Source organism: Neomonachus schauinslandi, chromosome 6 (genome assembly GCF_002201575.2).
Source record: "Neomonachus schauinslandi chromosome 6, ASM220157v2, whole genome shotgun sequence".
Classification (NCBI taxonomy): domain Eukaryota; kingdom Metazoa; phylum Chordata; class Mammalia; order Carnivora; family Phocidae; genus Neomonachus; species Neomonachus schauinslandi.
In genome coordinates this window covers 138851338-138878775 of record NC_058408.1, presented here as the reverse complement: position 1 = coordinate 138878775, position 27438 = coordinate 138851338, and the positions used below count along the sequence as shown (strand labels likewise).

The 27438-nt window shown below is 40.5% G+C and overlaps 1 protein-coding gene across 1 annotated transcript in view; it reads right to left on the bottom strand.

Annotated features, from left to right (window-relative positions):
• Nucleotides 1–25407, bottom strand: part of FHIP2A (FHF complex subunit HOOK interacting protein 2A) — a 33869-nt gene extending 8462 nt beyond the window's left edge. The window contains exons 1-14 of the mRNA XM_021699860.1: nt 25305–25407; nt 18959–19037; nt 14359–14528; nt 12582–12686; nt 12015–12137; nt 6890–7183; nt 6503–6699; nt 5345–5459; nt 4717–4793; nt 4442–4634; nt 4093–4262; nt 3569–3712; nt 2388–2478; nt 166–309 (exon numbers count right to left, since the gene is read on the bottom strand). Of these exons, the coding sequence (XP_021555535.1) occupies nt 166–309; nt 2388–2478; nt 3569–3712; nt 4093–4262; nt 4442–4634; nt 4717–4793; nt 5345–5459; nt 6503–6699; nt 6890–7183; nt 12015–12137; nt 12582–12686; nt 14359–14528; nt 18959–19037; nt 25305–25349 (1947 nt within the window). The 5' untranslated portion in view covers nt 25350–25407. The remainder of the gene's footprint in view (nt 1–165; nt 310–2387; nt 2479–3568; nt 3713–4092; nt 4263–4441; nt 4635–4716; nt 4794–5344; nt 5460–6502; nt 6700–6889; nt 7184–12014; nt 12138–12581; nt 12687–14358; nt 14529–18958; nt 19038–25304) is intronic.
• Between the last annotated feature and the right edge of the window lie 2031 nt (nt 25408–27438).

Below are 27438 nucleotides of genomic sequence, written 5' to 3'. Positions count from 1 at the left end.
CGCATCAGAAACGCACCACTCGCTGGCAATCAAGCTTTACGAAAAAGTCATCTAGTGGAAAAACTAAAAAAACAAAACTATTAAAGATCTAAACTAAAACTTGAGATGAACCCATGGTGAATGGTAACAAAATAATGTGAAAATTAGTATTTTAAAGCTTATTACCTGATCAAGAATTCTTCCCATTCTGTCAAATAAAACTTTCAAAAAATGACCTTCAAAGAAAGTAGCTTCTAAATTGCACTTTTCCAATGCTTTTGGAGACCCAGGCCACTCCCATCTTAAGCAGATAGCACAGTAGTCCCGGAACTAGGGAAAAGCATTTGCATCATTAAAGAACAAACCAGAACAAATTGAGATCAAACAGAAATGATTTCCTCCAACAGGCATATAAGAACGCACATGAGTGCCAAGTGTCTGTTCCATGGGAGGCGCCCGTGGGAGAGGAAGGGCTCAGGGAACAGGCTAAGGAGAGGGACAGGTAAGCTTATGATCACCAGTGCCAATGTATGTTGATGAAAACATAGGCATGTGTTTTCCTTTAGAGGAATTTAACTCTACTCATTTTTATCACAGATTCAGAGAAAACTTAAAAAGCAAAGTAAGCCCTAGCCACATTATCAAATCTATCTGAAAACGTTACATGCAAATAGATGAACAGATGCATGTTGTCGGGAAGGCGGGCTTGGCTCTTCGCCGCCGCACTTCCACCACGGCCCCAGCGCGGGAGAAATTCGTGCTGCGTGGGGCGTGCTCCGCAGAAGGTTTGCTTCCCTCTCAGTGAGAGGAGCGCAAAACTGAGAGTCAGCATTAGAACCCTGACTGCATTTAACTGAGCAAATTTTATGTCTGCTGAATCTAATAAAATAATCAGGGGTGGTATTTTTTTTTCATCTTTCTAGTAATTCATTTTTATTATATTTTACCCAAGTGTAATCTGTCTGGGACAGACTGGAAATAATAAGAAACTGGTCCTTCACTACACAGTTTACCGCTGGGATAAACAACATGGGTTTTGGTAAGTGCAAGACCTCACGTAACAAAAATAAATTTGAAACGTCTTCCCCAACACATAATTTACCTGAGTTTAAACAAAAGAAATTTGGAATACAGTTTTCTTCCCCATTCTTTCCCTTTTCAGATTCCCCTTATTCAATAAAGCGACATTACTCTGACCTTTCTAGTTTGGAAATTACCTGAAATTAAATCATATTCTCACCATGAAGCACTAACTTCAACTTTTAAAAGAAAAACATATTTAAAACAATCAAAAAGCCAGCTTCTTCAGTACTTTGTGAGTTTTAACTAATTTGGCTTTCAGTAGTTTTCTATCCTAAACCACACCCCAATATTTAATAAAGCATTTTCCCATTAACATGTCTGAAATTCTCACCTAGAAACTAAACATTTTTTATCCCTCTTGTCTGTCTTCTAATATTTCTGAAACAATCCATAACAACTGCATTTGTAGAAAATGGAAATGGAACTTTACAGAAAGAATAAACGAAAAATCCAGTTGATACTCCTGAGATCGGTACCACTTGTCTTGCCTTCACTCTCTCGTCCCTGAAGGCGCCAGCTACACAGTTACTCTAGTCACTCGTGCAGTCATCTGGACTTGCGCATTCATGCTACAGGCCCATGCAAATTAATTATACAGAACTGTACACTTCAATCTCAAGGATTTAAATGAAAATTAAATGTGCATTTTTCTGACTTGAGACATTTTAAAATTAGGACTTCTGTAAAATGCTAGGGAGAGGAAAGAAGACCTTGAGAAGGCCATTTAGGTTACTGCTTCGGAGAAGACCTTTCAGAGAGTCCTATCAGGGAGGTAGCAAGCTGCGGGGGAAGGGAGTAGTGAGCGCACGGAGTGAGGGAGCGAGGCACTTGTACGTAACTGTTCAGGTGAGAAAAGAGGTGGAGAAGGGTACAGGGCAATGCCTGTGGACTAGGAGTAAGGGTGGGTGGTGGGTAGAATCATTTAGAAGTTATGTTTTGGATCAGTAGGGAAAAGGATAGGGGGGTAGATAGAATTTAAAGTATAGAAAGAAAGGGAAGAAGGAGACAGAGAGGGACAGAGGGAGACAGAAGAGAAGGGGAGTGGTGGGGAGGGAGACACAGGGGAAGGGGAGAGGTGGGGAGGGAGACATAGGGGAAGGAGACATAGGGGAAGGAGAAAAAGGAAGGGGAGAAGCATAAAGAAATTTTGAGACAGAGAGAGTCAGTAAAAGGCAAAGTAAGGTCACCTGCCTGAAGTTAAAGTAACAAGAGGGAGTTCGGGTCTCGTTGAGGGAAACCTTTGGAGAAATGACTGTGGGCAATGGGACAAAGTGTGTATGTGCACTCATTAGATTTCATTTCCAAAAATTAACTACTGCACTTACCTGCCTATGAGCATCTCGGAGGTAGGTGTCATATCCAGTGCCCTCGACATGGTAGGACGATTTTGCTTCATCGGGTACCAGACAGAGAAAACTTAAATGAGAAAGCCATAGTCAATAACAGAAATACTCCCACAATTCAGTATCTTTATACCTTTAACTATTGAATGATATCTTCAGTTTAGCCAAGTGTTGATGCAAATGGAAACTTGAAAAATGAAATGATACATTCTTAAGTCCTTAATCTTGAATCAGTTTTACTGACTGATTACTCTTTCATATCTTTCAAAGGTTTTATTTAATAACCACTCATTCCACTTAAAGTAGAAGTAAGCCTAAAACGATCTTTTACATTCCAGCACAATGACAGACTGCCATGATATCTGTTAACGTCAGGAAACTGGCTTTTAAGTAATTGAAGATTTTTATGCACCCTAATTTTGCATCTTGAGCCACATGCAATTTCTCTAAAGTCACCTGCCAGAACCAGGCACATCAGTGACAGCGCTGTGAAGGAAGAAAGAGAATATCGCCAGAGAAAGGGCACTTAAAAAAAAGAAAAAGAAAAAAGTAAAACCACAAGTATCAAAAGGGAATGGCCCCATGCTTAGCATACGTGAGTACACAACTAAGAAGTGCAATTTGTCAAACTGGACATTCTCCATGTTGTTCCAACTGAGAATGACTTAAAATTATTTATGTTAAAAAAAGCAGGGCCGGGCGCCTGGGTGGCTCAGTTGGTTAAGCGACTGCCTTCAGCTCAGGTCATGATCCCAGGGTCCTGGGATCGAGTCCCGCATCGGGCTCCCTGCTCTGCGGGGAGCCTGCTTCTCCCTCTCCCACTCCCCCTGCTTGTGTTCCCTCTCTCGCTGTGTCTCTCTCTGTCAAATAAATAAATAAAATCTTTAAAAAAAAAAAAAAAAAAGGCAAGGCCATCTGAAGGTTCATCTAACCACTATGACCCATTTTTGTTTCTATGTTAAGTAGAGCTTTCCCCCTTTGCTATCGATTGTTGCCCCAAGGCTGTCACTTACTATATAAACATGACAAAAAGCAGATATGATTTAGATTAAAGAAGGGAAGATTGAATTTACAATATATCTTTGTAACAATCTAAGGACAGAACTATGATGGGTTATAAAAACAGCAAAAGAAATGTAAGTCAAATTTATATGGCAACTTACCTATTTACAATTTTATGGACTTCAGTTTTCCCATCATTTTTGGGGTGGTCTGGAGTAGCAGGGGGTGAAGAGCTAAGCCACTCCTGATTTGACAGAGTGTTATCTGGCGAAATGTCAGTAAATAATGGGTCTTCTTCCAGATCTCTATGTTTAATTTAATGATGTATAAAAAAAACAACATTTTATTACATTTCTCTAAACCAATGAGATTCTCTGTCATGTTCTTAGAAAACATTACATGGTTTTGCTAATAAAAGAATTAAAGAATTACATTTTATAGGGAAATTAACATTTTATACGAACATCAAACTCCAGAATATATTGATTTTGTTCCGTTTAATGAATACCACTTGTGATTTAAAGGTATGGTGATATCATGGCATCTAAATTTTATTTTCAAAAATCTTGTAAACTGTTAGAGGCATTTTTTTTTTTTTTTATGAATAAGGGACAGAAGTAGGAGGAGAGAGAAGATGACAGTTCTGTAGGAAATGCTAAGCTTGCACGGCTGGGTGGGGACTTACACGGCTCCTGCTATCAATCCATTCTCCACCACATCTTTATCTTCTGGACACACAGGCTTATACTCGGTATAATTTCTTTCTTCGAGATTCCTTAGGACCAAGTTGTAAAGAATGTGCTCGTTGGGTTTTTGTAAAAGATGTTCAAACATTCTTAACGTCATTATGCTTATCTGAAACCAAAATGATAAAGGCTAACTGAAAAACATCTCTGAATAAATGATTCTTCTTGCCATCCTGTAAGTCATGCTTTTGATTTTAAAGCCACATCAAGAAAGAAGCTATATTCAAAACATCACAAGTACATTAAAATTACGCTTCAAAGCCGCATTCTAAATCTGTCATAGCTTACCTCATCAGATATGTGATCACAATGCTCTATTAACCTATGTCTTAAAGGGTGTCTGCTAACGTCTGCCAGAGTTTCCGGTTCCCTCTGTTCTCCAAGGATAAAAAACACCATTTCTTGAAGCAAAACATCAGAGGTTACTTGCCGAACAATGCGATGGAGCAGAGCAGTTGATGTTAGAATACCCATCTCAGAACTGGGCACAACAAACAGGTCATTAGTGGGGAAAATGACATGAAATAGCAACTTTTTGTTTTTTAAAGGAAAAGGCCACTCACGTTTGCATCAACTGAGGTTCCATAACTCCGATAAAAAACCTTTCATGGACAGCTTTGGCAAGAGTAATAGCAGCAGTCTAGAATACGGAAAGAGCATCGCTATCTTTTTCTTTTTTTAACGGAAAAGAGAAATTAATTTGTAACATCAATAAGTCAGTTTGCATTCTCCATTTGAATTAATGTGGAAAAACAAACTTGCCTATTGAGACTGTCGATGGCATATAAACCTAGATTAGATGCCAGCTACTGGGTCCTTTATATTTTATCTACATTTCCAAGAACAAGGTGAACAGGACAAAAACATTATCCCAATCCCATATAGTATTAACATCTCCCCAAAGAGGAGAAATGGAGGGAGGCCAATGTCACCTTATAGAGCTTTCTGTTGTAATATTGTAAATACAACTTTCTATTTCAGAACTTGAACTGTGATTTATTCCAGAGTTGTACTACACACACACACACACGCGCGCGCACGTTTTCTTGTCTTACTTGGTTGTATTTATTTTACTGACTGTGCTATCCTAAGATAATTAAGACATATTCAGGGATATAAACTGAGAAAATTTTACTTAATAGAGATTTACATTTTAAAATTATCAATAAGTAACAAAAAAAAAAATCAAACCTTTTGTGCTTCCTTTATAAGTTGATCACAATAATCAAACCAGGAAAGAAATGAAATTAAGGCTCGTTTTCCTGGAAATGCTGAAGCATCTTCTTTATGACTATATGAGTCCAAGCTGTAGGACGCAGAAGAAATGCTTAGTCCAAAGTAATCCCAAAGCGTTAATCCAATTCAGCGCATATGGAACAATGAAGGCCCGTGAATGAACTTATGCAGTAAGATACATGTGTACAGGCAGTGCTGGATGACCACCAGAAGCAGATTTTATAAGAGTAAGCCAAGGATTAGAGAAAACCTTTCAAATTAAAGCTGTAAATAACTTTCACTCATTAAGTGGGAAGAGGGAGACTAACACAGAATGGAACTGCAGCGGAAAAACCACACAGACAGCTCCTGATGCTCCCGTCGTAAATTTGACCAAGTGGCAGGAATGAAGCGTGGGAGGTTCTCAGCTGCTGGGGTGGAAGAAAGGGTAAAGGAGGGCGTGCAGAAAGAAACAAGTGGCCTGCTTCTCTTCCTGCCTTAAAACATCGGACAGCAGTAAAGTTAACCTGTGGCTCTGCCCTACCGATGTTGGCAGGATATCGGGTGGAAAAAGACTAGTAAAAACCAAGGAAGAGTTAAAAATACACAGAAAAGTTATAACGGGTTATAAAACATTAGGCAGCTTATAGATGATAGGATTTGGGGTACTTTTCCTCATGCTGCTTATAAACTTATAAATGTTCTGCGATAATCACATTTTCCTATGAGAATCAGGGGACCCCCAAAAGATGGGTAGGAGGGGAGAGTCCATACACGCGGGCCACAAAACTGAGACTGCCCAAGAGGCATATTTATAAAAGGATGTTCCTTCTTTCAGGCATCAAAAAAAAAAAAAAATCAAAGTTACTGGTTTTAATGTAATTAAGGTCTTAATTATTCATTACAATGGAAAAACAGCTTAACTATGTAACAGCTGGATTGTTCCCACACCAGTTCACTCCTGACTGGCCACACATTTAAAACAAGCCTCAGAAAAGAATCCCATTTAATGATCACAAGTAATGTCACATTTTCCAAAACTGAAGATTTATATCCCTGCAAAACAGAAGCGAATTTACAGGTATAGGTGTTAAGAAGTCGCTTCTGTGGGAAAACACAAGTAATGGTCCTTACCCCCAGTTAATCGCTTCCACTGTTTCAATATCTAACGGGTCCACGGACTGAGGAAGGGCCTTATACAGGGAGGCGAGTCTGTCTGTCAGCAGTTCGCACAAGCACGTGCTCTGCGTGAGGCACCTGGCAGCCGCGGGCTCCGGCAAACTGACTAACAGCATCAAGCCCTCGCAGGCTTTCACAGCTATCCGGCCATCCTGAGGGAAAACACACGGACCCCTTCAATTCTTGAATTAGATGTATGTCAAGTTTTGTGGAAAAAATGCAACTTAAAAAGATGTGATGTTTTACACTAAAAGAAGAATAGACTTTCTTTTTTTGTTGTTGCTCTATTTCAAATGCACACAACTGTGATCAGGTAAGCGGGGAAGAGTGAGGAAGACTCACAGGACTCCTAGTGAGATTTAACAAGGAATTCACTAAGTTGTAATCCTGGTTTGGACGAACAGCCATGGCCTCAGGCAGCGGGCTGACGGCGAGGTTCTCCAAGCTGGCGGACAGCTCATCCATCTGCTGAGGAGGCTCATCTTCCGTCTCTGCGTGCTCCAGCCCCAGGGCACCAGACAGTTCCTCTGGCTGACAGAACTGGCCCGTGTCCGTGGACAAGGAATGCTGACCTTTCAGTGAGTCTTCTGAAATTACATCTGGTGTGCCTCTGGAAGCCAATGACTTCAACTTATTCTGAAAAAGAACACATGTTCTGTAAGATGCGTATCAAACGGCTTATAAAATAGAAATCATGTTTTTATCGGTTTTCCTATAACTCACGTTCAGTGTCTAGCCAATGTGGCAATAGATAAAAGTGTTAGGACCAATGAAAATACTCAGACGTCAACAAGCTGTGTTTTAGATATTTTAAAATTGCCCAGGCATTTATAACACTCTTTACACTAAGTACAAAACGGTTTACCATGACCAAAAGCAATGAACAATATTAGTGATAACTATATGACTACTGCTAAAAACAACTGATGTTAGTTAGTGGGGAAAAAAGATTCAGGAGGTTTCAATTGGAATTAATCGTCTTCTCATCACTGGGCTACTGAAAATACAGAACCTCGATGTTGATTCTTCTAAGATCAGTTTTCTAAGATGATTTTTGTTTCCCCTGTACCTCTGCTTTATAAAAAGAACTCAATACTCTCAGGACCTCTTTATTAGTGTTCTTGATGAGAAAAGATTTACTTGAAATGTCTGTCCCACCTCCCCAATACACACACACAAACACAAAGAGAATCTTAACCGAAGCAGGGCGCCTGGGTGGCTCAGTTGGTTAAGCGTCTGCCTTCGGCTCAGATCATGATTCCAGGGTCCTGGGATCAAGTCCCACGTCAGGCTCCCTGCTCAGTGGGGAGTCTGCTTCTCCCTCTCCCTCCCCCCGGCTCGTGTGTGCTCTCTCCCTCAAATAAATAAATAAAGTCTTAAAAAAAAAAAAAAAGGAATTGTAACCAAAGCAAATCATTTGTTTCAGGGGAGAAGTGTTTTGCTTTCCATTTGAACCTAAGAGCAAAAATCAAATCACACACACAGGTTAGAAGTCATCATCAACCAGCTTCTCCTCAGGGGCCTCTCACCGTGCTTCACCCACCACAGAGGTGCATTCAGTACTGAATGATTCAGAGTTCTATTTCCAAAGTTATATTATAGTTACTATAAATCACTTTTATTACAGTTAAAGATATAGTTTGGACCAATCTTCTTGAGAAATTGAGGCCACAGCACATGTTAAAAGAAAGCAACTACTCCAAACAACTTCCCAGTTTCCTATAAAATCAGTTGCATATCACAGTCCTTACGAATGTGAACACTCGATTCCATCTAAAATACTAGTAATATTGTTGGAAATGGTACCTCAGATAAGAACGGCAAGGGAAGAATAACCTTGGACTAGCATTCACTTCTCAGACGAGTGTTTCTCAAAGTGTGACTCAAGACAAATGAGTCACGGTTGTCTCTGGATATTGATTTCAGGTGTACAATGTCGTGATGGAATCTGCATTTTTAAAAAGCTCCCAGGTGATGAGGAACTGCTTCCTTGTCTTACACTTTGGTTCTTACCGAAACTGTTCCCTTTCTACTTCAGGGGTTTTAATGATAGCCACAGCACATTTATATACATAACCCCCAAATCTCTTGAACCCAGACTTCCCTCGCAAATCATAGATTTGCAAGATCCATGCCTGCCAATTATCTCCATCAGGATACCAGGAGGACTCAAAACATCCAGAACTGTAACTACCATCTTTCCCTCATTCCCTCAACATAAGCTCCCTCGGGGCTCCCTTCTTTCTGTTAGCGACAACCTTCCTGGTTCAGAAACTCAAGCACTCATCATCCTTTCTCTTACTTCCTGCACAAGACCACACAGAATCTACCTCTGGCCTCTCTGGAATATATTCACTTCGTTCCATCTCACTGCCTCCAACTTATAGTCCTTGCCCCTTCTCGTCGGGGTTACTCCCTCAGCTTCCAAGTTGGTTTCCTCTGCTTTTCTTTTTCCTTTCGAAGGAATCCACTGTACAAGATGCTGCCATCAATCTGACTTAAGGTACAGACATCATCATGTAATAACATCCCTGCTCAAAAACCTTCGGTGGCTCCCCAGTGACTTCAAGTATGTTCAAATTCTTCATCCTGCCATTCAAAGGTTTTGATCCTAGTCCATCTCTCCAGGCCCTTTTCTTATCACATATCCTAATTTTATACTGTTTCATGAACACACCACAAACTTCTGTATCTTCATTCCCTACGTATGTTCACCCATTCTTATCTGAAAATCTGTCAGGGCTCAAATAAAAGATAACCTCTTCTATGAAGCCTTTCCCAATGACCTAGAGCAGATGTAATCCCTTCATCCTAGGAAGACTTAAGGCACATTAACTTTGTACCCTTCTTAGGATACTCACCTTACTCCACCTCAGATTATAGCCTGAATATTAGTCTTACCCTTGTCACCAGACTATGAACTCCTTTAGGGCAAAGACTGTTCCTAACTCACTTATCATAGGCACTTAAACCATAGTAGATGCACAGAGTAGCTGCTTTACATGAAAAGAGAGATTAGATTTCAGGGGATACACGCCTGAGAACTGCAAAGTACTTTTATTACTCTCTGTACTTACAAGTAATATAGCTGCATTTCTCTGAAGATTCATTCAGTAAGTGTTAATTAAGTAGTTATTATACATTATACTGGATACTAGAGAAGTTGCGGAAGCCCAAAGATTCATGAAACAGTCCTTGCCCTCAAGGAGCTTATTGACCAGCAGGAGAAAATAAAATACATTTAAATAACTCTAATGACAGGGAGACTGTAACAACCACATTAAAAGCTTATGAATAGTCTTGAGAAAACGGAGATGCCTACTACCTCAGGCTGTGGAGAAGTATGCGCTTTAAAACTGGGCGTTCTTTGTAGTGAGGTCTAAATGTAACTGTCTCTGTGAAGACAGGGAAACAGAGGACACCTATCTCTCCATCAGCATATGTATGCCCATAAATTTTCTCTGCTTCTGATCGATGGCTGTGTCCTTCTGAACGAGTTTCAGGGATTCTGAGAAAAAGTCCTTAAAGCTCAAGCGTGGGCAAAAATCCATGCATCGAAAGTAACTAGGTATCTAAGAAAACTTTAAGTAACTAACGTGAACTTTGAGAGGAAAAATCTCAGACTTAGCCAGATTGATATATTTGATATATTTATATCAAAACCTAAAAAAACCTGTAATAAACCCTTAAAATCTGAAATCATAAGTGTATTCCAGCCATTTTGAAACAAACCTTCAAAATATGATGCCCATCATGAAAAACTGGCATTCAGCATCTTTATCACTACCTAAAAAGTTAAATGCATGCAATTTTGCAGCTTGGCTGCTCACCTATCTTCAGTAAGAGTGTAGAAGAGGATCTTGGGTGACTTAGTCAATAGAGTGAAACGGAAAACAAACCCACCTACTAGAATGGCTAAAATTTTTAAAAACAAGACCCTGACAACACTCACTGTGACAGGATGGGGAACAACAGGAACTCTCATACGCTGTTGATGGGATGCAAAATGATAAGGGGTAAAACAGTTTGGCAGGTTCTTATGAAAATAAATATATACTTGCCACAGGATCCAGCAATCCTACTCTTAGGTATTTACCCAAGTGAAGTGAAAACCTAAATCCACAGAAAAAAACCACGTGTGAATGTATATAGTGGCTTTATTCATAATTGCCCAAACTGGAAACAACCCCACGTCCCTCAACGGAGGGATGAATAAACAACTGCAATACATCCACGCCACGGGATATTACTCAACAGTATCAGGGACCAAACTCATCTTTGAATCTCAAATGCATTATGCTAAGGAAAAAAAAAAAAGGCAGACCTGAAAGCTGATCCCATTTTTGTGACTTTCTGTAAAAGAGGAAACCTAGGACAGAAGCACATCAGTGACTGCTGGGGACAGGGGTGGAGTGAGAAGGGCTACAAGGAACCCGCCGGAGGGTGGCAGACCTGCTGGGTCGCTTGATGGTGGTGGTGGCTACATGACTGTGGGTTTGTTAAACTCAGAGAACTACAGACCAAAGAGAGCAAATTGCACTGGACCTCACTTGTACCTAATCTAGGGAAAGAAAAACAAAAAGAAAACCAAAAAGATTTTTTTAAAAACCTAGCAAAATTAATTTCTTTTCTTTTTTTTTTTAAAGAATTTATTTATTTGAGAGAGAGAGAGCATAAGTGGGCAAAGGGGAAGAGGGAGAGGGAGAAGCAGACTCCCCGCTGAGCAGGGAGCCCGATGCAGGACTCGATCCCAGGACCCTGGGATCATGACCTGAGCTGAAGGCAGACACTTAACCAACTGAGCCAGCCAGGCGCCCCCACAAACTAATTTTTCTACTATATTCCTAAATGACTTCACTGCAGAAAAAAAAAGAAGTGAATGACAGAAGAAAGTACACAAAGTATTTTCTAATTTAAAACTGGGAGTAAAACCCAAAATATCAATTGATGGAATACGTAAAGTATGATCCAGTGACTATGGCTAAGAAAAGACAGGGCGGAATACTAGAGCGACTGCGATTGCTGTACCAGGCTGGAGAGGTCACTCGGGATTGTGCGCATCCTGTCCCAGTCCGCACACACCATCCCTACGGACCCCAGGCCAGATTACCCGCGCCCCATGCTAGAGCAGACTTGGCTGATAACATGATAGTTTATAAGCTCCTGTGACTCGCTCTCCCTGATTTTCCCCTTCAAGCTGCATCCCTGCTAAGCCTTGACTCTGTTATTTGTCCAGGCCCTGTACTGCCCTGTAGATCGGCTCAAGTACTTTCTCTGAAAACTGGCCTCCTCAAAATATTTCAGGTTAAAACAAAACAGTGATCGTCAATGAAAAATAATTCTGGGGAGTGAAACAAGCTATATGATACCCACAAAATGTAATTCCTTCTAATATTATTTACAGAATTCAATTCTCAAAATAATTTTAATATAAGCATGCTTTGAAGGTTGACAAGAAGTACCATACCTCCAGAAAAAAATTAACCAAGTAGGGATTTTGTTTCAGCTTTGCACATACAATACAGAGAAACTGGATTTCCTCATTTTCCGTTGGTGTTGCAAGTACTTCACCACATAGTCGAATTAATTTCTGTTAAAAAAAAATTTTTTAAATGTTTCAAACTTGGGTTACTTTTTACAGGTATGTAAATAGCCATCTGTTTGCCTTAAGAGTATTTACAATTTTCATATAATGCAAATACCTTGCATTCTGCAGACAGAACACTATTTACCATCACCTCTAACAAAAGAGATTTACTAGTAAGTTTTTCAAATATATTACCCTAGAAAATTCGTAAGCACACAATAAACCCCTTGAGATGTCACAGAGATAAGTTAAAGGAAAAACTAATGTATAAAACTTTAAGAGAAAAATAGAGCATATAATAACCAGAAGCTCAAGTATTTGCTAATTTACACGTTATTTTCGGAGTAATTTCCTTTATTATTTTTCATCTTAGAACAATCACATTAAATTACTTATACACGAAAAGAAACGGAACCCAATGCTGTTTGGAGAAGGAGAAGAAAATACCTGCACTGGCCTGTGGACGTTAATGTGTGGGAGCAGCGGCTGCTGGATCCTCCCCAGGAGTTTAGTGTAGAACACCAGCACCTGCTGCTTCATCCCTGGGGGACACTGGGCGCAAAGAACAGAAAAGCAAACAAGGGAGAACAGATGATACAAACACACTCAAAAAGCTTAAAGAATAGGAATGTGAATGTATTTCACCCTCAAAAGTCAATGCAACCAGCCAATTAATGAGTCTTTCAATATAAAATTCTCCATCAAATGTTAATGACTGGTATTCTAGAAATAAAATTACATCTGGGACTATATAATACAGCCAATGGAACCGCAGGCCGATGTAATGACAGACAGCATGGTAACGACACGCTGTTGAAATCAGAGTTTGGTTTGGGCAACATCAACCTGTTTGTATTCTAAATGCTAGGATAACCCTGAACTATTATGGTTAACTCCATGGCTGTTCTGCATTAGTTGCAAAATTATTTACATTATGATTATTATAAACAATGAATATTCAATAAAGAAGTTTTTATAACATGCCATGCTTTAAATCTTTGCTGAAAACTAGGTAAACCTGATGACTGCTTACACTGTGGGTTAAGAGAGCACAAACTAACAAGGTTATATGTTCTATCACTAACCTGCTTATACTGTTTGCAATTAAAATACAGTCACAAAATGAGCATTTCCACAGCATCCTCATAGACATGCTATCTGGAAATGGTATAAATGATAATCTTATGCACAGTATTTTTTTTAGATAGCAAATACTTTGCATTATTCAGATAAACCCATAATATTTACAGTCACCAATATAAAAATTAATTTGCCGGTGCTACAATTATTGACCTTCACTCAAAAATAATCTGTATTCAACTTAGTGTTGTACCGTCCCTCTCTCCACACGATAGGGGAGCAGATACCCTGCCTCAAAAATATAAATTGCATGAATTTAACTTAAAATGAATTGGGAGTACTACAGACTTAGTTAAAAGGAAACTTTCCGTAATACCACTATTCATAACTCTATTTGGTGTTCAAACGTGGTTTTTTTCCAGGTTGATTTTCACATACATTATAGAAATTCACAGAACAAAAGCACAGATTTTGAGACTTGGGGGAGGCCCTTCATGATCACCTGTTCGATTGTTAAAAAGAGAAGGATTAACCAAAGGGACGTTCAAGGTCACAGTGTGTTAGTGGCAAAACCAGGCCTCCCAACCGCACTCCAAAGTTCTTCCCTTTCCCTCGCACCCCCACCGGCTTTGAAACTTGCCTTTTTATGTAGTTTTAAAGTTTCCTGGTACAGAATATTATTTATATCATAAATACCAGTTTTGCAAAGATTTCTCAGGATTCATGAGGCCTAAAAACTTAACGTGGCCCCACTCATCGGTAGAAGTAACGTCAGAATAATCCGTGACATTTTCTTTCTAGATTATGAAAAATAAGCCCTATTTTCCTAACCCAGTTTACACTGGGTTCCTTCTCACGTCCTCTGATTCTGAGTACATGCCCTTGAGCGTATTTTCATAAATGTTTACACTAATTCTCAGCAGCCTGAGGACCAGTTGTCACCTAGAGCATCTGGGGGCTTTGCTGGCTCTCTGGACAGTCACACTTGTGCAGGCTGCACGTTTTCTGTTTTTCACAGTCCTGACGTGGATCCCACCATGCTTAACACATACCTCTATAATTAAATTTAGTACTTGCAGCTTCTTTACCTCTAAGACATTAATGCATGTATTACATGCCCAAGAACATGTGCATAGGAACTTACATCAGCTTTTCCTAAGGTATATAACGTTTCCAAGATCTTGTGATGAAGCAAATATTCCATACACGGCCCTGTCACTCCGAACTCTCTCTCCCGTTCTTCCTGTAGCAAAATACCTAACATCTGGTCCAGATGAGAGGGAATATTTGTATCTGTCACTGGGGCTTTATCATCTAAATAATAATAAAAAAAAATTCATCAAACATTCAAACAATTTAAAACTGCCTATTTGTACCTAAAATGCCCTTGATATTTCTCTATTCCAATTCAAAATGAGAGAAAAATCTGAACTACACACTAAAGTGGTATATAATTGGTATGTAATTATCTTTGGTATATAATTATCTTTGCCAGGATGTAGGTGATTCTTTTTGCCATGTTCTTATTCAAAAATGGAATCAATATTCTGAAATATATTCTATTAACTAATGTCTATGTATAATTCAAAATAAGAGCCATTTATACAGAAATGGGGACATGATCAAGAAAAATAGACATAACATCAAAATTTTGTATACACTTACAATTAAAAACAATTTTTTTTTCAAACAGCTAGTTCAGAAGTTCTGAACTTTTAGATCTGAATTTTAAGTCTCTTTATATAGAAACAGGTTGGCCTTAAACATCAAGCTGAATTAGGTAGGATACATAGAAAGGGCAGGTTCTGTTTTTGTTTGCTACTGAATCTCACGTCATAACACTGGGAAGTCAGACACTTACAGCCCCTAATTCATCTCCATCTGTGAAAACAGGAGGAGCCCAAAGAACAATTTCTGGCATCTCTCATGAACAGACAACTATTCCCAAAGCCAAAACTTCTTCTCAGGAGAATTCTTATTAAGCACTATTGATTTTTTAAGATAAAAATCCATTGATACTTTTTCGAGTTCACAGTTGGGACTTAAAAATCACATGGTTTTATCAACTTACCCTTACTGTACGAGGGCTAAATTGCTCTTAATAGAATGTTTAAATACAAAATATACTTGGAAATGCCAAGTTCCTATTTATGTCTCTACTATAATTTCCTTAGTACTCCATACTATGTGCAACACAATCCTAGTATGCTATATATTTGATGATGTTGCTTTGCCTGTATGTGTGCACATGTATGTACGTACACACACACACACACACACATGCACAGTGTAAACCGTAACACTAAGCCCTATAGAGAAAACAGTGGAAAGACAGGGGTCACCCTTGTTTCCAAGGATGGCATATGTACCAAATTTGATATACAATGTGGCAGGTACTAAAAGCATGGGGCCTGGAGTTAGACAACTTGCATTCAAATCTTGGCTCTGTCGCTTGTAGCTGGATGACCTTGGCAAACTATTTAAGCCTCCGTCACCACCACCTGTAAAATGGGGGTAATCAACACTAGGAAGTGTTGTCATATGATTTCAATGAAACCATGTGTGTAAAGCTCAATGCCTTCGCACACAGTAAGAATTCAAGAAATGTTAACTTTTGATGTTTCATTTTGTATTCTTCTAAAACGAGTGGCCAGCCACTAACAGAAGATAATTTGTAAATTTATTTGAAATTTGGGGGTTTTTTTATGTTTTTTCCTCTTTAATTGCAGACTTTATATAAACACTCCAGGAAAGAATGAATGTTCAAGTATGGTTTGATTACAGTTATCAATGGAGAAAAATGACCAGAAAGGCTTTGTAAATTGAGAGACAAATGAATTGTAAATGTGACTTGACAGGATTAAAATCCTACCTACCTAGAAGGCAAGACGTAGTTTTTGCCCTCTACCCCCTTCACTCCTAAGCTGCATGTAGGTCTCTGTGCCTCCATATGCTATTCCTTCTACCTGAAATGCCTTTTTCCTCCTCCTGGATCTTGCACCTAATCATCCTTTAAACCCCATGTTATGGACTCTGCCTTCTTCTATTTCTCCCTTCTTTGTTCTCTCTGTGCCTGACACATATACACACATTCGTCCCATACTTTATTATAATGTACATACTTGTTTCTACTAAACTGCAAAAAAAAAATCATTTAAAGCAAGAACTTAAAGCCTTTCCCTTAAAGTATTTCCTTAAAGCTATGGAGGAGGGAAAAATTCACCTGGGCTAAGGAATAGTCATTTGAAAAGGCAGCTCCTCTCAAAAAACTTTCCTACAGATCTGCTGTCTAAATATCCAAATTAAGGTAGAAATTATATTTTATGTGGAAAGGTATACATATATTTTGTGTCTAATTTTTACTTATTATACAACTATAAAGGATTTTTTGTTTTAAGGAATTATCACCTATGACCCCATCAGCTTCCCCAATCAGACTGCCTGAATACTCTTATTTCAGGAGGTGCCAGACTTTGGCCTATGGGGCAAATCCAGCCTTACTACAGGTTTCTGTTGGATTCGAACAAAGAAACACTATTCTTTTACATACTGTGGATGGCGGCTTTTGCACAACAGAACCGAGCAGTTGCAAGAGAGGCCACAGGACCCACAAAGCCTAAAATATTTACTATCTGGCCCTTTACAGAAAGTTTGTCAACCTTTGACCTATGTATTTCACATTCCCCTTACTCTCCACACTTCTTATTCACTGAGAAAGATAGAAGCAACCAGAAAAAGAACTCTTGAAGACTTTGTAGACCACTCCCACCCTCCTTCTTCATCTATACTTATATGCTCTGCTTTCCACACCTTATTTTGACAGATGGACTGTCCACATGCCTATTAAGGCTCAGCCCTCACTAGTGTACTAGACCCCACTCCCCTTGCCTATTTAAGGGTACTGCTCAGAAATGATTGCATCTTACTCTTGTCCACCGCTCCCTCTCTACTAGATCATTCCATCAAAGTACAAACTAAAATATCTTCCATCTTGGGGAAAAAAAAAAAAAGTAAAACCCTCTCTTGAGGGGCACCTGACTGGCTCAGGCATAAGAGCATATGACTCTTGATCTCAGGGTTGTGAATTCAAGCCCCACACTGGGTATAGAGAGTAAATAGATAAATAGATACTTAAAATAAAACCCTCTCTTGAAACCACATCTCCCCTTGGCTAATGCTCCATTTCTCAGCTCCCCTTCCCACTGACCTGAGAGAGCAGTCCATACACATTGTCTATAAAGGTTTTGTGCCCTTTTCTCTTAAACATAATCCAATCAGGTCTCCTCTCTCTTCCTTGCCATTAAAAGGGCTCTTATCAAGTCCACTAATGAGCTCCTTGCGGCTAAGTCCAAAGATCCTTTCTTAGTCTTCATTAACCTGACATCAGCGTCATTTGACACAATTAATCCCTGTCTCCTCTCCTAGCCTCTAGGACACCATTCTCTCTTGGCTGTCTTCTACCCCACTAGCAAAAGTGGTTTTCTTTGCTATTGTTTTCATCATCCCAATGTCTGAGCATTGGGCCCGAGGGCTCCATTTCTGAACATCTTCTCTCTTCCATCTATCCTTACTCCCTACAACATCTCATCCAGTCTCATGGCTTTAAATCCTACTTACATGTGATGACTTCAATGTCAATCTCTGCTTTAGAACTCCACCTTAAGTTCCAGATTCCTATTTCCAACTGTCTACTTGACATATCCAATTGGACATATAGTTGGCATCTCAAATTTAACATGTCCAGAATACTCTTACAAACCTGCTCCTCCTGCAGTCTCCCTGTCCTGGTAAGTGGCCTTTCTATTTTCCAACTGCCTAAGCCCAAAACTTTGGAGTTTCCTTGACTCAGTCTCTCATACCCAACATCCAATCTGTCAACAAAGCTTTCTGCAAAATACACCTAGAATACAATCTCATCTTACCAGCTCCCTGGTTTAAGCCACCATCATTGCTCAGACCACTGCAATAGTCCCCTAACGGTCCATAGCTTCACCTCTGCGTCTTTCCAATCTAATTTTTTCTCACAGAAGCTAAAACAGATTATGTTACATGCCGCCCAAAACCCTCTGATGGCTTCCCACCTTGGAGTAAGAGTGAAAGCCCTTATAATAGCTTACAAGGCCCTTTGTGACTGCATCTGGCTCCCATCTGATGTCACCTCCTCACACTTTTCTCCCTGTTCACATTACTCTAGCCAAACTGGCTTCCTTGCAGTTCCTGGAGTATGCCAAGCATGCTGTATGCTCCAGCCGCAGGGTTTCTACACTAGGTCTTCTTCCTGAAACCAACCCCCCAGGCTTGCTTCCTCTTTCCTTCAGATTCCAACTGAGAAGTCTGCTCAGGCAATGAGGCTTTCTCTAACCTACAAAAGCCAACTGCCCCCCTTCCCCCATGTATACACTTCTATCCCCTCAGCCTGCCTCATTTCGCCCTCAGCCCTTGCCATCTGACACACTATGTGCATTTGTCTATTTTGTGCTCGCGTCTCCGTCGTCAATATATAAGCTCTATTAGGACAGGGATTTTGTCTGTTTGATTTACTGTCCTATTTGCTCAGTGCCTAGAACAATGCCTACACATAGTAGGTGCTCAACAGATACATTTTTAAAGTGAATCTAAAAGAGGAATTAAAAGTAAAATAACTTGTTTATAAATTTAAATATAAAATAACTTTGAAAACTAATCTGAAATATATTTTAGTATTTCATAAATTTTGTTTAATTAACATTAGCTTTATTTCTTACCCGAAGTCTCTATGTAGTAATGGGTAATTGCCTTCCAGTGATAAACAAAATCTTCTTGTAAAGGAAGAGAAGGTGCAAGCTACACAAACACACACACACACAAAAAGACCACAACAATTAAGAAAATGGCATTAAACGTTTCCCATAAAGTACAACTCTGTATTTGTCTACTAATAATACAAAAGCAGCATAAAAATAAGGGATGAGCTTTAATTTGATTCTATATGTCAGAATATCAAAGAAAAACAAAAGGAGTCAAAATCAAGAAAGTAAAAATGATTTATTAAGAAAGAGAAAAAACGTATTTATCAATATTATTATTAAACTACAAGGACTAGGACTTTTTTTTTCCTCCCCAAAACCGGTTAACTACACATGATTTCAAAAGTAATGGTGTTAAGTGAAAAGATGCAAAATCCTATTTAAATTATCAGTAAAATGAAATTATCAGTAACCAGGGATCTTTGTACCTAGGACTTTGAAATGCAAAACAGTAAAAAGCTGCTATGTAATTAGTTACACGTCACCATTACAAAAAACATATACCAAAGTCAACCATGTAATCTGATTAAAACTGTTCCCTACTTTCAGTGACATACAGATGTAAACCTTTTCTTTTTAAGCCTGGATTAGGCAGTGCATATTTTTAGCAAAATACCTACGTGAACAAGACACTACCAATTTAAATTCCACAAGGCCAAAAATGTTTCACTTCAAAGTATTCAAAATTTACTTCAAAAATTTTAAGACCAAAATTATATGCCTTCAGCCATCTCATAGCCAACCTGCCAAGTATTTCAAATGTGTGTTAAACAGATAAATGACCTAGATGCACCTTCCACAACACTGTCTTTTCCTTAAACAGAGAGAGAGAGAGAGAATGCTCTCCCAGTCCTACTCTTCCCATAAATACTGGTCAGAAAGTTCACAGTGGATCCAGCTTACTTAAAAACAACCAGGTTTCTATTCTGGCAACCTAAAGCCTGGCACAGTCATCTTTCATTCCCAGATACTTCATCTAAACTATGACCTCGGGAATCATGTTACTCCTGTCGTTCTACGTGTTCCATTTTGATTTTTTGTGTCCTCAAGCAGAGACCTCAAAGTCTGAAATCCTAATAAACCAATCTCAAAACTATTGGACAAATTATAAACACTGGTCATAGACACATTACGCCCTTCAATCCTAATGAAATGTCCTTAGGGAAGAAGTGGACCTCAACATTTCATGGCAATCGCCAATGTTTTAAGGCTCGCTCTCGTGCTTGCCTGTGTGCACTGCTCTGAATCACACTGGGTTAAGAGATCTAAGTATCCACCTCATTTCCAAATAGAGTGCTAGGAAATTTTCAAAAAGGCTTTAAGATCTTTAAAAGTAGTTAAAGCCTTTGGGATTACTATCCTTCAAGAAGAACATGGCAGAGAAATTATTTGGGAGACACTGAGGAAAAAAATTAAAAAGAAAATTAGAAAGTGTTACCTTGGGAAGATGGATTATCTTCCCAAAACTTTCAGATTAAAAAAATGTTTTAATCCGCTACTTGTTTTTAGGATCGTCTTCAAAATATGTCAAAATTCTCTTGTTTTTTTTGGACCTGTTTTTTTATACACCATCTTTCTATAGTTAAATGTATTAACAATTGGGATAAACTCAAATGAAATTTGGCATTTCAAAAAAAACTACCTAATTTCTTAAGTGTAAATATTGCAATTTGTTAAATTTTTCTGAGGGCATCTCCTTGGTCTGTGAGGAATTACAGCATCCTTGCTCCAGATTATTTTACCTGTGGGACTTAACTCCATTTCCAAGTTAAGTCACTAGATCAGAGGTCGTACAGGATTTGTGTTAGGACCTTTGCTGTTCTAGTCCAACTCAAAGCAGGATGGTGTTGCTTACCTGTGAATACCTCTCTTCCAGGAGTTTGATTTAAGTAAGAAATCTATTTAAGTAGACAGGGAGACAGTTCCAAATTGCTAACAACTTAACAATCTCGTTCAAACATGAGTAAGTTTCCTTATTTATATAAAACTTCCTACTAAAATTGTCTTTCATTACTAATTCTAACATGCAAATTACCTGTTTTATCATTGCATAAAATAAACACTCATGTGATGGGTAAAAATAAAAAAAGGAAGAAGTGTGTGAGTCAGCATGAGGGGATTCTCACTTGAGTTCACTTTTTGCAAAACAGAGATTAAATTTTTGAAAATTCATGCAATCACACTCTCAACCAAAACTGGACCTGAGTGCCTACCTTGGGCATGGCTTTCTCTGAGAAGCCTTGCCAGACTTCCTGCCGAGGATCCAGTCCTTTCCACAAACTCTGTGGCACCCTCTCCCAGCCTGCTCGTTCTCTTAGCCCTTATCCCACATTTGTCATTGCTGATCTCTTCCACTCGATCCCGAACTCAACAAGGGGCTGGGATCGTATCGTCTCTTTCATCACTGACTTCCCGGTTGGTTTTCAACTCAGTCATGGCACAGAGTAAGCATTCGGTGACAGTCACCGAGTGATTAATCCAATGACACAGCAGTTGCTGTCATTTAATGAGTACTTATGTGCCAGGCACAGTGCTGCAAAGTTGACAATTCCTGTATGGTCTTAAATGATCTTACAATAAACTCCGATTTTCCCCAAACTCCTATTAAGAGCCAAAGCCAGTTAACTGCCTCACCCAAGGGGAAACACTGCTTGTAACTAGAAACCCAGACTGTCTTTCTCCAGAAGGCCTACCACACAGAAGAACCTACGAAGCAACTCAGAGGAGAGCCAGACATCTGCCACATAAGCCCCATCTGCTCACTCTCTCATGTGTCTCATGAACAGTCCACACCCTGATCTTCGAATGTGCTTCTTCCTTCCAACTTCCCTAAGCCCCCCCCCATCTCCCCACCCTCTTCCAAGTCCAACTCAAGCCTCCCTTCCTCCAGGGAGCCTGCTCCAAGCCCTCCAATCCTAACTGCTTGCCCCCACAGAACTCACTGGCTGAACAATCATCCAAAAATTAATAGCAATGGTTCACATTAATGAAGCACTTACTATGTACCAGGCACTGCACTAGGTACTTCATATATATTATCTCATTTTAATTTTCACAATAATCCTATAAGATTGGTATAATTATTTCCATTTTACAATGAGGAAACTGAAATGTACAAAGATTAAGTAATTTTCCCGTGTAGAAGGGAGGGACGGCTGCAGGACTGAAACCTTATTCTGGATGGCTCTGGGGGCTAGGGCTCACTCTTGTGCACTGTTTAATTTTTAGCTTGTGTATTTGTTTCGTCTCCCAAATTAGACTGTAAGCATTGTGAGCAAGGACGCAGGTATACCGTTTCCTCTGCGCTGTGCCACGCTTTCATGGCGGGCTCATAAAACATTAGCTGAATGACTAAAGGATGAAAAGTTTGAGATCCCATCAGAAAAGAATACACTCAAGAAGACACTACATATGTATGATTTGAGGTTTTAATTCCCAGGACAGAAGAGCTTTTAAAAAACTGCCGGTCCCAACAATCATCAACTCTTAACTGTAATTTGAAAAGAAAAGATTCAAATTCTGAAGGATGACTTCCACTGAATTAACCCGTTAAAGTAGATAAAACTTTCTTCCTTATCCTCTTGGGATAAATCTGCCCTCAAAGGGTGAAACTGGCGGAAATTTAGGAAGAACCAGCTCCTGGCAGATTACCTAGGACAGACTAGGCCCTCAACAAATATTTAATTGTACTAAATGGAAAGTGTTTTACTCGTACTTTGGAGAAACTGTGCTAACATGATCTAGTCCAACCTAGGAACTAACTACAAGATTTCACTCTTATGACATGTGGCAACAGGCTAACAAAATGGATTCACTGCAAACTTACTGGTCAATCATTTTTATTCTGAGGGAAGACTCACTTCTGAAAAGGGAAGCAAGAGTTACGTTACAGTTTTTGTTTTTGATCAAGGTATGAATTTCTCTTCTAAACTCAAAATGTAATCGGTCAGCTCAACAACACATTTTCAAGTACTAATCTTGAAAATCTTATGTATTTTTTCCTTTTACTAGTTAACAGGAAGTAAGAAGAAACTATTAATTAAACAATAAGGAAAACTCTACATGTAAACCTCATTTAAATGAATATGTTTATCTGGTCAACCCTAAAGAAAACATTTGAAGATTTGAAGGCTGAACCACAATTGTACAAAGAAACCTATAAAGTAATAATATCAAAGTGGCTGAAAACAGTGACACTTCAGGTCATGTCAGCACCTGCACATAGGATAAAGTCCCACCTCTGAAAAATCCAGATAATTATGTTAATTGCAATACTGTATCAGAAAATGCTAATTGGGCATACAAATTAAAAGGAGAGAAAAGCTAATGAAATGAACTGATGAATGATAAAAGTAGTTTACAGAAGAAAATGCAAGGCAAATAAATAGAACTGAAAAAATGGAAACCAGTCTTGGGCTAGGCAAAAACATTTTTCAAATACCACAAGAATGGCTTATTTATCGTTATGTATGAGTTCATTCCCAAGAGAGAATGTAAAAAGGAAAAAGTTTGCCAAATTTTTTCTGATTTAACCTATCAAGGTAAACTGGAAGGTATCACAGCTGAAAACATTAACTCTAATCAAATAAAAACATTAGTTTTCTAAATGCTATTGATCAGTTACTAGGACTAGATGAACATAATCCACTCTTAATTTTTTCTCACCTCAGCAAAGTAAAGAAGCTGGATATTACAGAGCCAGAGTGAGACAATTTACACGGGTAATTTGGTAGATGCTAGCATATACAGTTATAAAAAAATAATGAGGACAGAAAACACAAGCCTCAGGATAAAAATTAGTCTTTACTGGGAGAGTATGAAAGCTATCTTTCTTTTTCTAAGTACTTACACTTTAGTAAAATATCAACCTGATAGGTAAAGGATGTAAATAATGTAATATATTTTTTATTCCCAATTATCTCAGTATTAACCTGTACTCAATGTTAAAATTAAGGGATTTTAAGTTAAAGAATAATATAAAATGTAAATGCCGCTGTTTTTATAAATTTCGATTAAATTCTTTTAACATAAAGTTGCTGTAGATTGTGTATAAGAAGGGAAAATTAAAAATTGTCCTAAAGTCTAAAACTGTCATCTCCATGTGTAGTACTGCTCTTTATTCATGAAAACCCTCTCTTTGATTTGATACACGTTTTCCCAAGAACTTGTGGTAGTGCTTAAATGATTTTTAAGCATTTCCCACGTATCACTTAAAATAACAATTGTACTAAAGTTTTTTCATATTTAATTTTAAAAATCCATTTTATTTTTATCTGACCATAAAAATGGTTCTATTGCAGCTGGCTTTTTTTTTTTTTTTAAGTTGTGTGGATTTCAAGGTGCTATATCACACAGTCTAAACATAGAAAATGACATTTTTTAAATTAGCAAAGTACTGGTTTCTTCCACAGGATCTGTTTTCCAATTTGGGCAACTCTCCCTGAGTAAAGAGAAACAACCAAAGTAAAGCAAACTAGACCTCTTATGAAAACAGAGCAAGGCATTTTCTTTTACTTCTCTTCTGTTAGTCTGTTTGGGTATTTGAACGTCTCTCTGTGCTGGTGTCTAAAACCCTCAAAGGAGAGTGTCCAGAAAGAGAAGACAAGAAAGGAAACAGATGGTCTCGCTGCTCTGCCGGGGGCTTGGAAGGGTCTAGACCATACTCGACCAGACCCCTCCAAACTCCCATTTCACAACAATCAATACAGTGTAGCTGAGTTTGGCCGTGAGGCCTGCGGAGGCAAAGCCAGCAGGATTACGAAACGGGGTCTAGAGGGCTGCCTCCTCCCAGAGTCGCCCCCACCCCCCACCCCCAGCAGGGGCACACCTTCCTGCCCACCCCACCTTCCAAAGTCAACACACCACCAAGCCAAACCCAAGCCCCAGCCAAGTCTGGCCATTTCTTTTGTCCTGCTCCACGCTGACCACCTTTTATCCGGAGCAGCTTAACGGTCCGGGAGTCCGGGGGTGCGCCCTGCGGCCCCGCCAGGTGCTCCCGACCCACCGTCCCCATCCAGGAGTCAGGCGACCCCCGCGCCGGCCCGGAGCGCCTGTCCTGCCGGGGCACCCCCGCCCACCCTCCCGCGGACGCACAGGGACCCGCGCCGGCCCGGGGCAGGACGGCGAGGAGGGGGCCTGCTCCGAGCCAGGCCCGAGGCTCCGGAGGCCCCGCCGCGCCCCGGAGCGCCCGCCCCGGCCTCGCCCCTCCGCGGGAACCGGGCCGCCGAGGCCCAGGCCCAGGCCGCAGGGAACGTAGGCCGCCGCCATCCCCGGCCTGTCGTGAGCCCGCTGCCCGCGGCCTTACCGCCTCCACGGCGTGCTGCAGGATGGAGGTGAACTTGGAGAACATCTTGTCCCGGGACTGCAGCAGCCTCTCCCGGGACGACCTGGAGAGCTCCTCGATCCGCCGCCGCCGCCCCTGCTGCGGCTGCCGGGGCGGCTCCAGAGTGAAGGCCGGTGCGGGGCGGGGAGGACGAGCAGAGGGCCGAGGCGGGCTCGGGCCCGGCCGCTTCGGGGGTGCGCGGGCGGCGCGGCGGGTCCGGCGGGCGCTGGGACGCGGCGGGCGGCGAGGAGGGCGTTCGGCTCGGACTCGGGACCCCGCGACGCTCCGGCGGCGGCTGAGGCTCCGGTTCGGACACGGTGGCAGCCCGGCTCGGGTTCCTTCCGCCCGCTCTGCCCGCCGCGGCCTGCAGGGGGCGCCGCCGCGGCCCGGGGAGGCCCCGACCTGGCCTGCCCAGCGGCGGGGCGGCTGGACGCCGCGGGGGCGGGAGAAGCGGCGCGGAGAGGCCGCAGCCGGCGGGGGGCGGGAACCCGAGGGGTGCGGGCGCCGCCCTCTCCCTGCTCCCGCGCGCCTCGCGCACTGTCGTCTCACGTTTGAAAAATTCAGCCAGCTTCCCAGTTTTGTTTCTGCGGGGGCAGTAACAGGCCGATTTTGTAGGGAAACGTAGCCGTATCTGTACATAATATTCCGAGGTTCGTCTTTTAAGGGCAGATTTGGGAGACTCGTAAGAAACAGTACAGTATTCCTAAGGCAAAAATGGTCCGTGCATTTAAATGCTAAGAATTAGAACAAATCAATTAATGTTGGTGAAATGGCTTTGCTAACTGGAAAATATATTATTAATTGTTAATTATTCACCATTAAAACAGGAAGCCCCAAATGGACAAATAGTAAGATGGTTCAGTCAATAGTTTGTAACTTGTTTGATAGGTGCAGGGCATTCAGTATTGTATTTTCTATTCTGTTTATCAGATGATACTGGAAAACAGTGAGGGAAAGAATCTGGAGGGATTCTGCTAAATGCATACGACAGGTGAGTGGGGCTACATTGTAAGTCCTTGGGCGGAGGCTTCTTAAAAACACTATGCAACAGTATATTCGCCAAACTTTGAAGAAGCACAGGGCACCGTGGTAAATTTTAGGTTGGGTTGATACAAGTTATGAAAATGTTCATATCCTGGAGAACTTTGTGTTTGTTTTTGCTAGTATTGGTATTTTATCAAAAGGACCGTTAAGTTCTTGATAAGGTGAGCGTGGAGTAAGTTTTGCATAACTGGTGATGAAAATACGGATTTGTTGGGGCGCCTGGGTGGCTCAGATGGTTAAGCGTCTGCCTTCGGCTCAGGTCATGATCCCAGCATCCTGGGATCGAGTCCCGCATCGGGTTCCCTGCTAGGCGGGGAGCCTGCTTCTCTCCCTCTCCCTCTGCCTCTGCCTCTCTCTCTCTCTCTGACTTTCATGAATAAATAAATTTAAAAAAAATTTAAAAAAAAAAAGAAAATACGGATTTGTAATTGAGTTTGTTGAACAGAAAAAAAGCAGAAAAGTAGCAGCGGTGTGGAGTGGTAAGAGCTAGTCTCTGGAGGTGGGTAGTCTGAATTTAAATCCCTCTGCCCCTCACCGTGGCAAGTTTTTTAATCTCTTTGTGCTTTAGTTTTTTCATCTGTGAAATTGGGGAGAATAGCACCTACCGTGAGAGGTTGTGTGGAAATGTATTAACATATGTAAAATACTTTAACCATGTCCAGTCCATAGTAAGCAGTACATTGGCATTTGTTATTACCATTATTATTAGTAGTAATACTAGTATTTAACAAAATGGTAGAGCCAGAAGTCAAGGTTTAAGGAGGACACTTAAAAAAAAAAAAAAAGGATTGTATTTATTTATTTATTAGAGAGCAGGAGCAGGGGTAAAAGGAGAGGGAGAAGCAGACTCCCTGCTGAGCAGAGAGCCGGGTGCGGGGCTCCATCCCAGGACCCTGGGTTCAGGACCTGAGCTGAAGGCAGATGCTCAACCAACTGAGCCACCCAGGAGCCCCAAGGAGGACACTTTAACTATAGATCTCCCCTGACCTTCAGTGGGGTTATGTCCCCATACCTCCACCATAAGTTGAAAATATCTTAAGTCGAAATGCATTTAATACACTTAACCTACAGA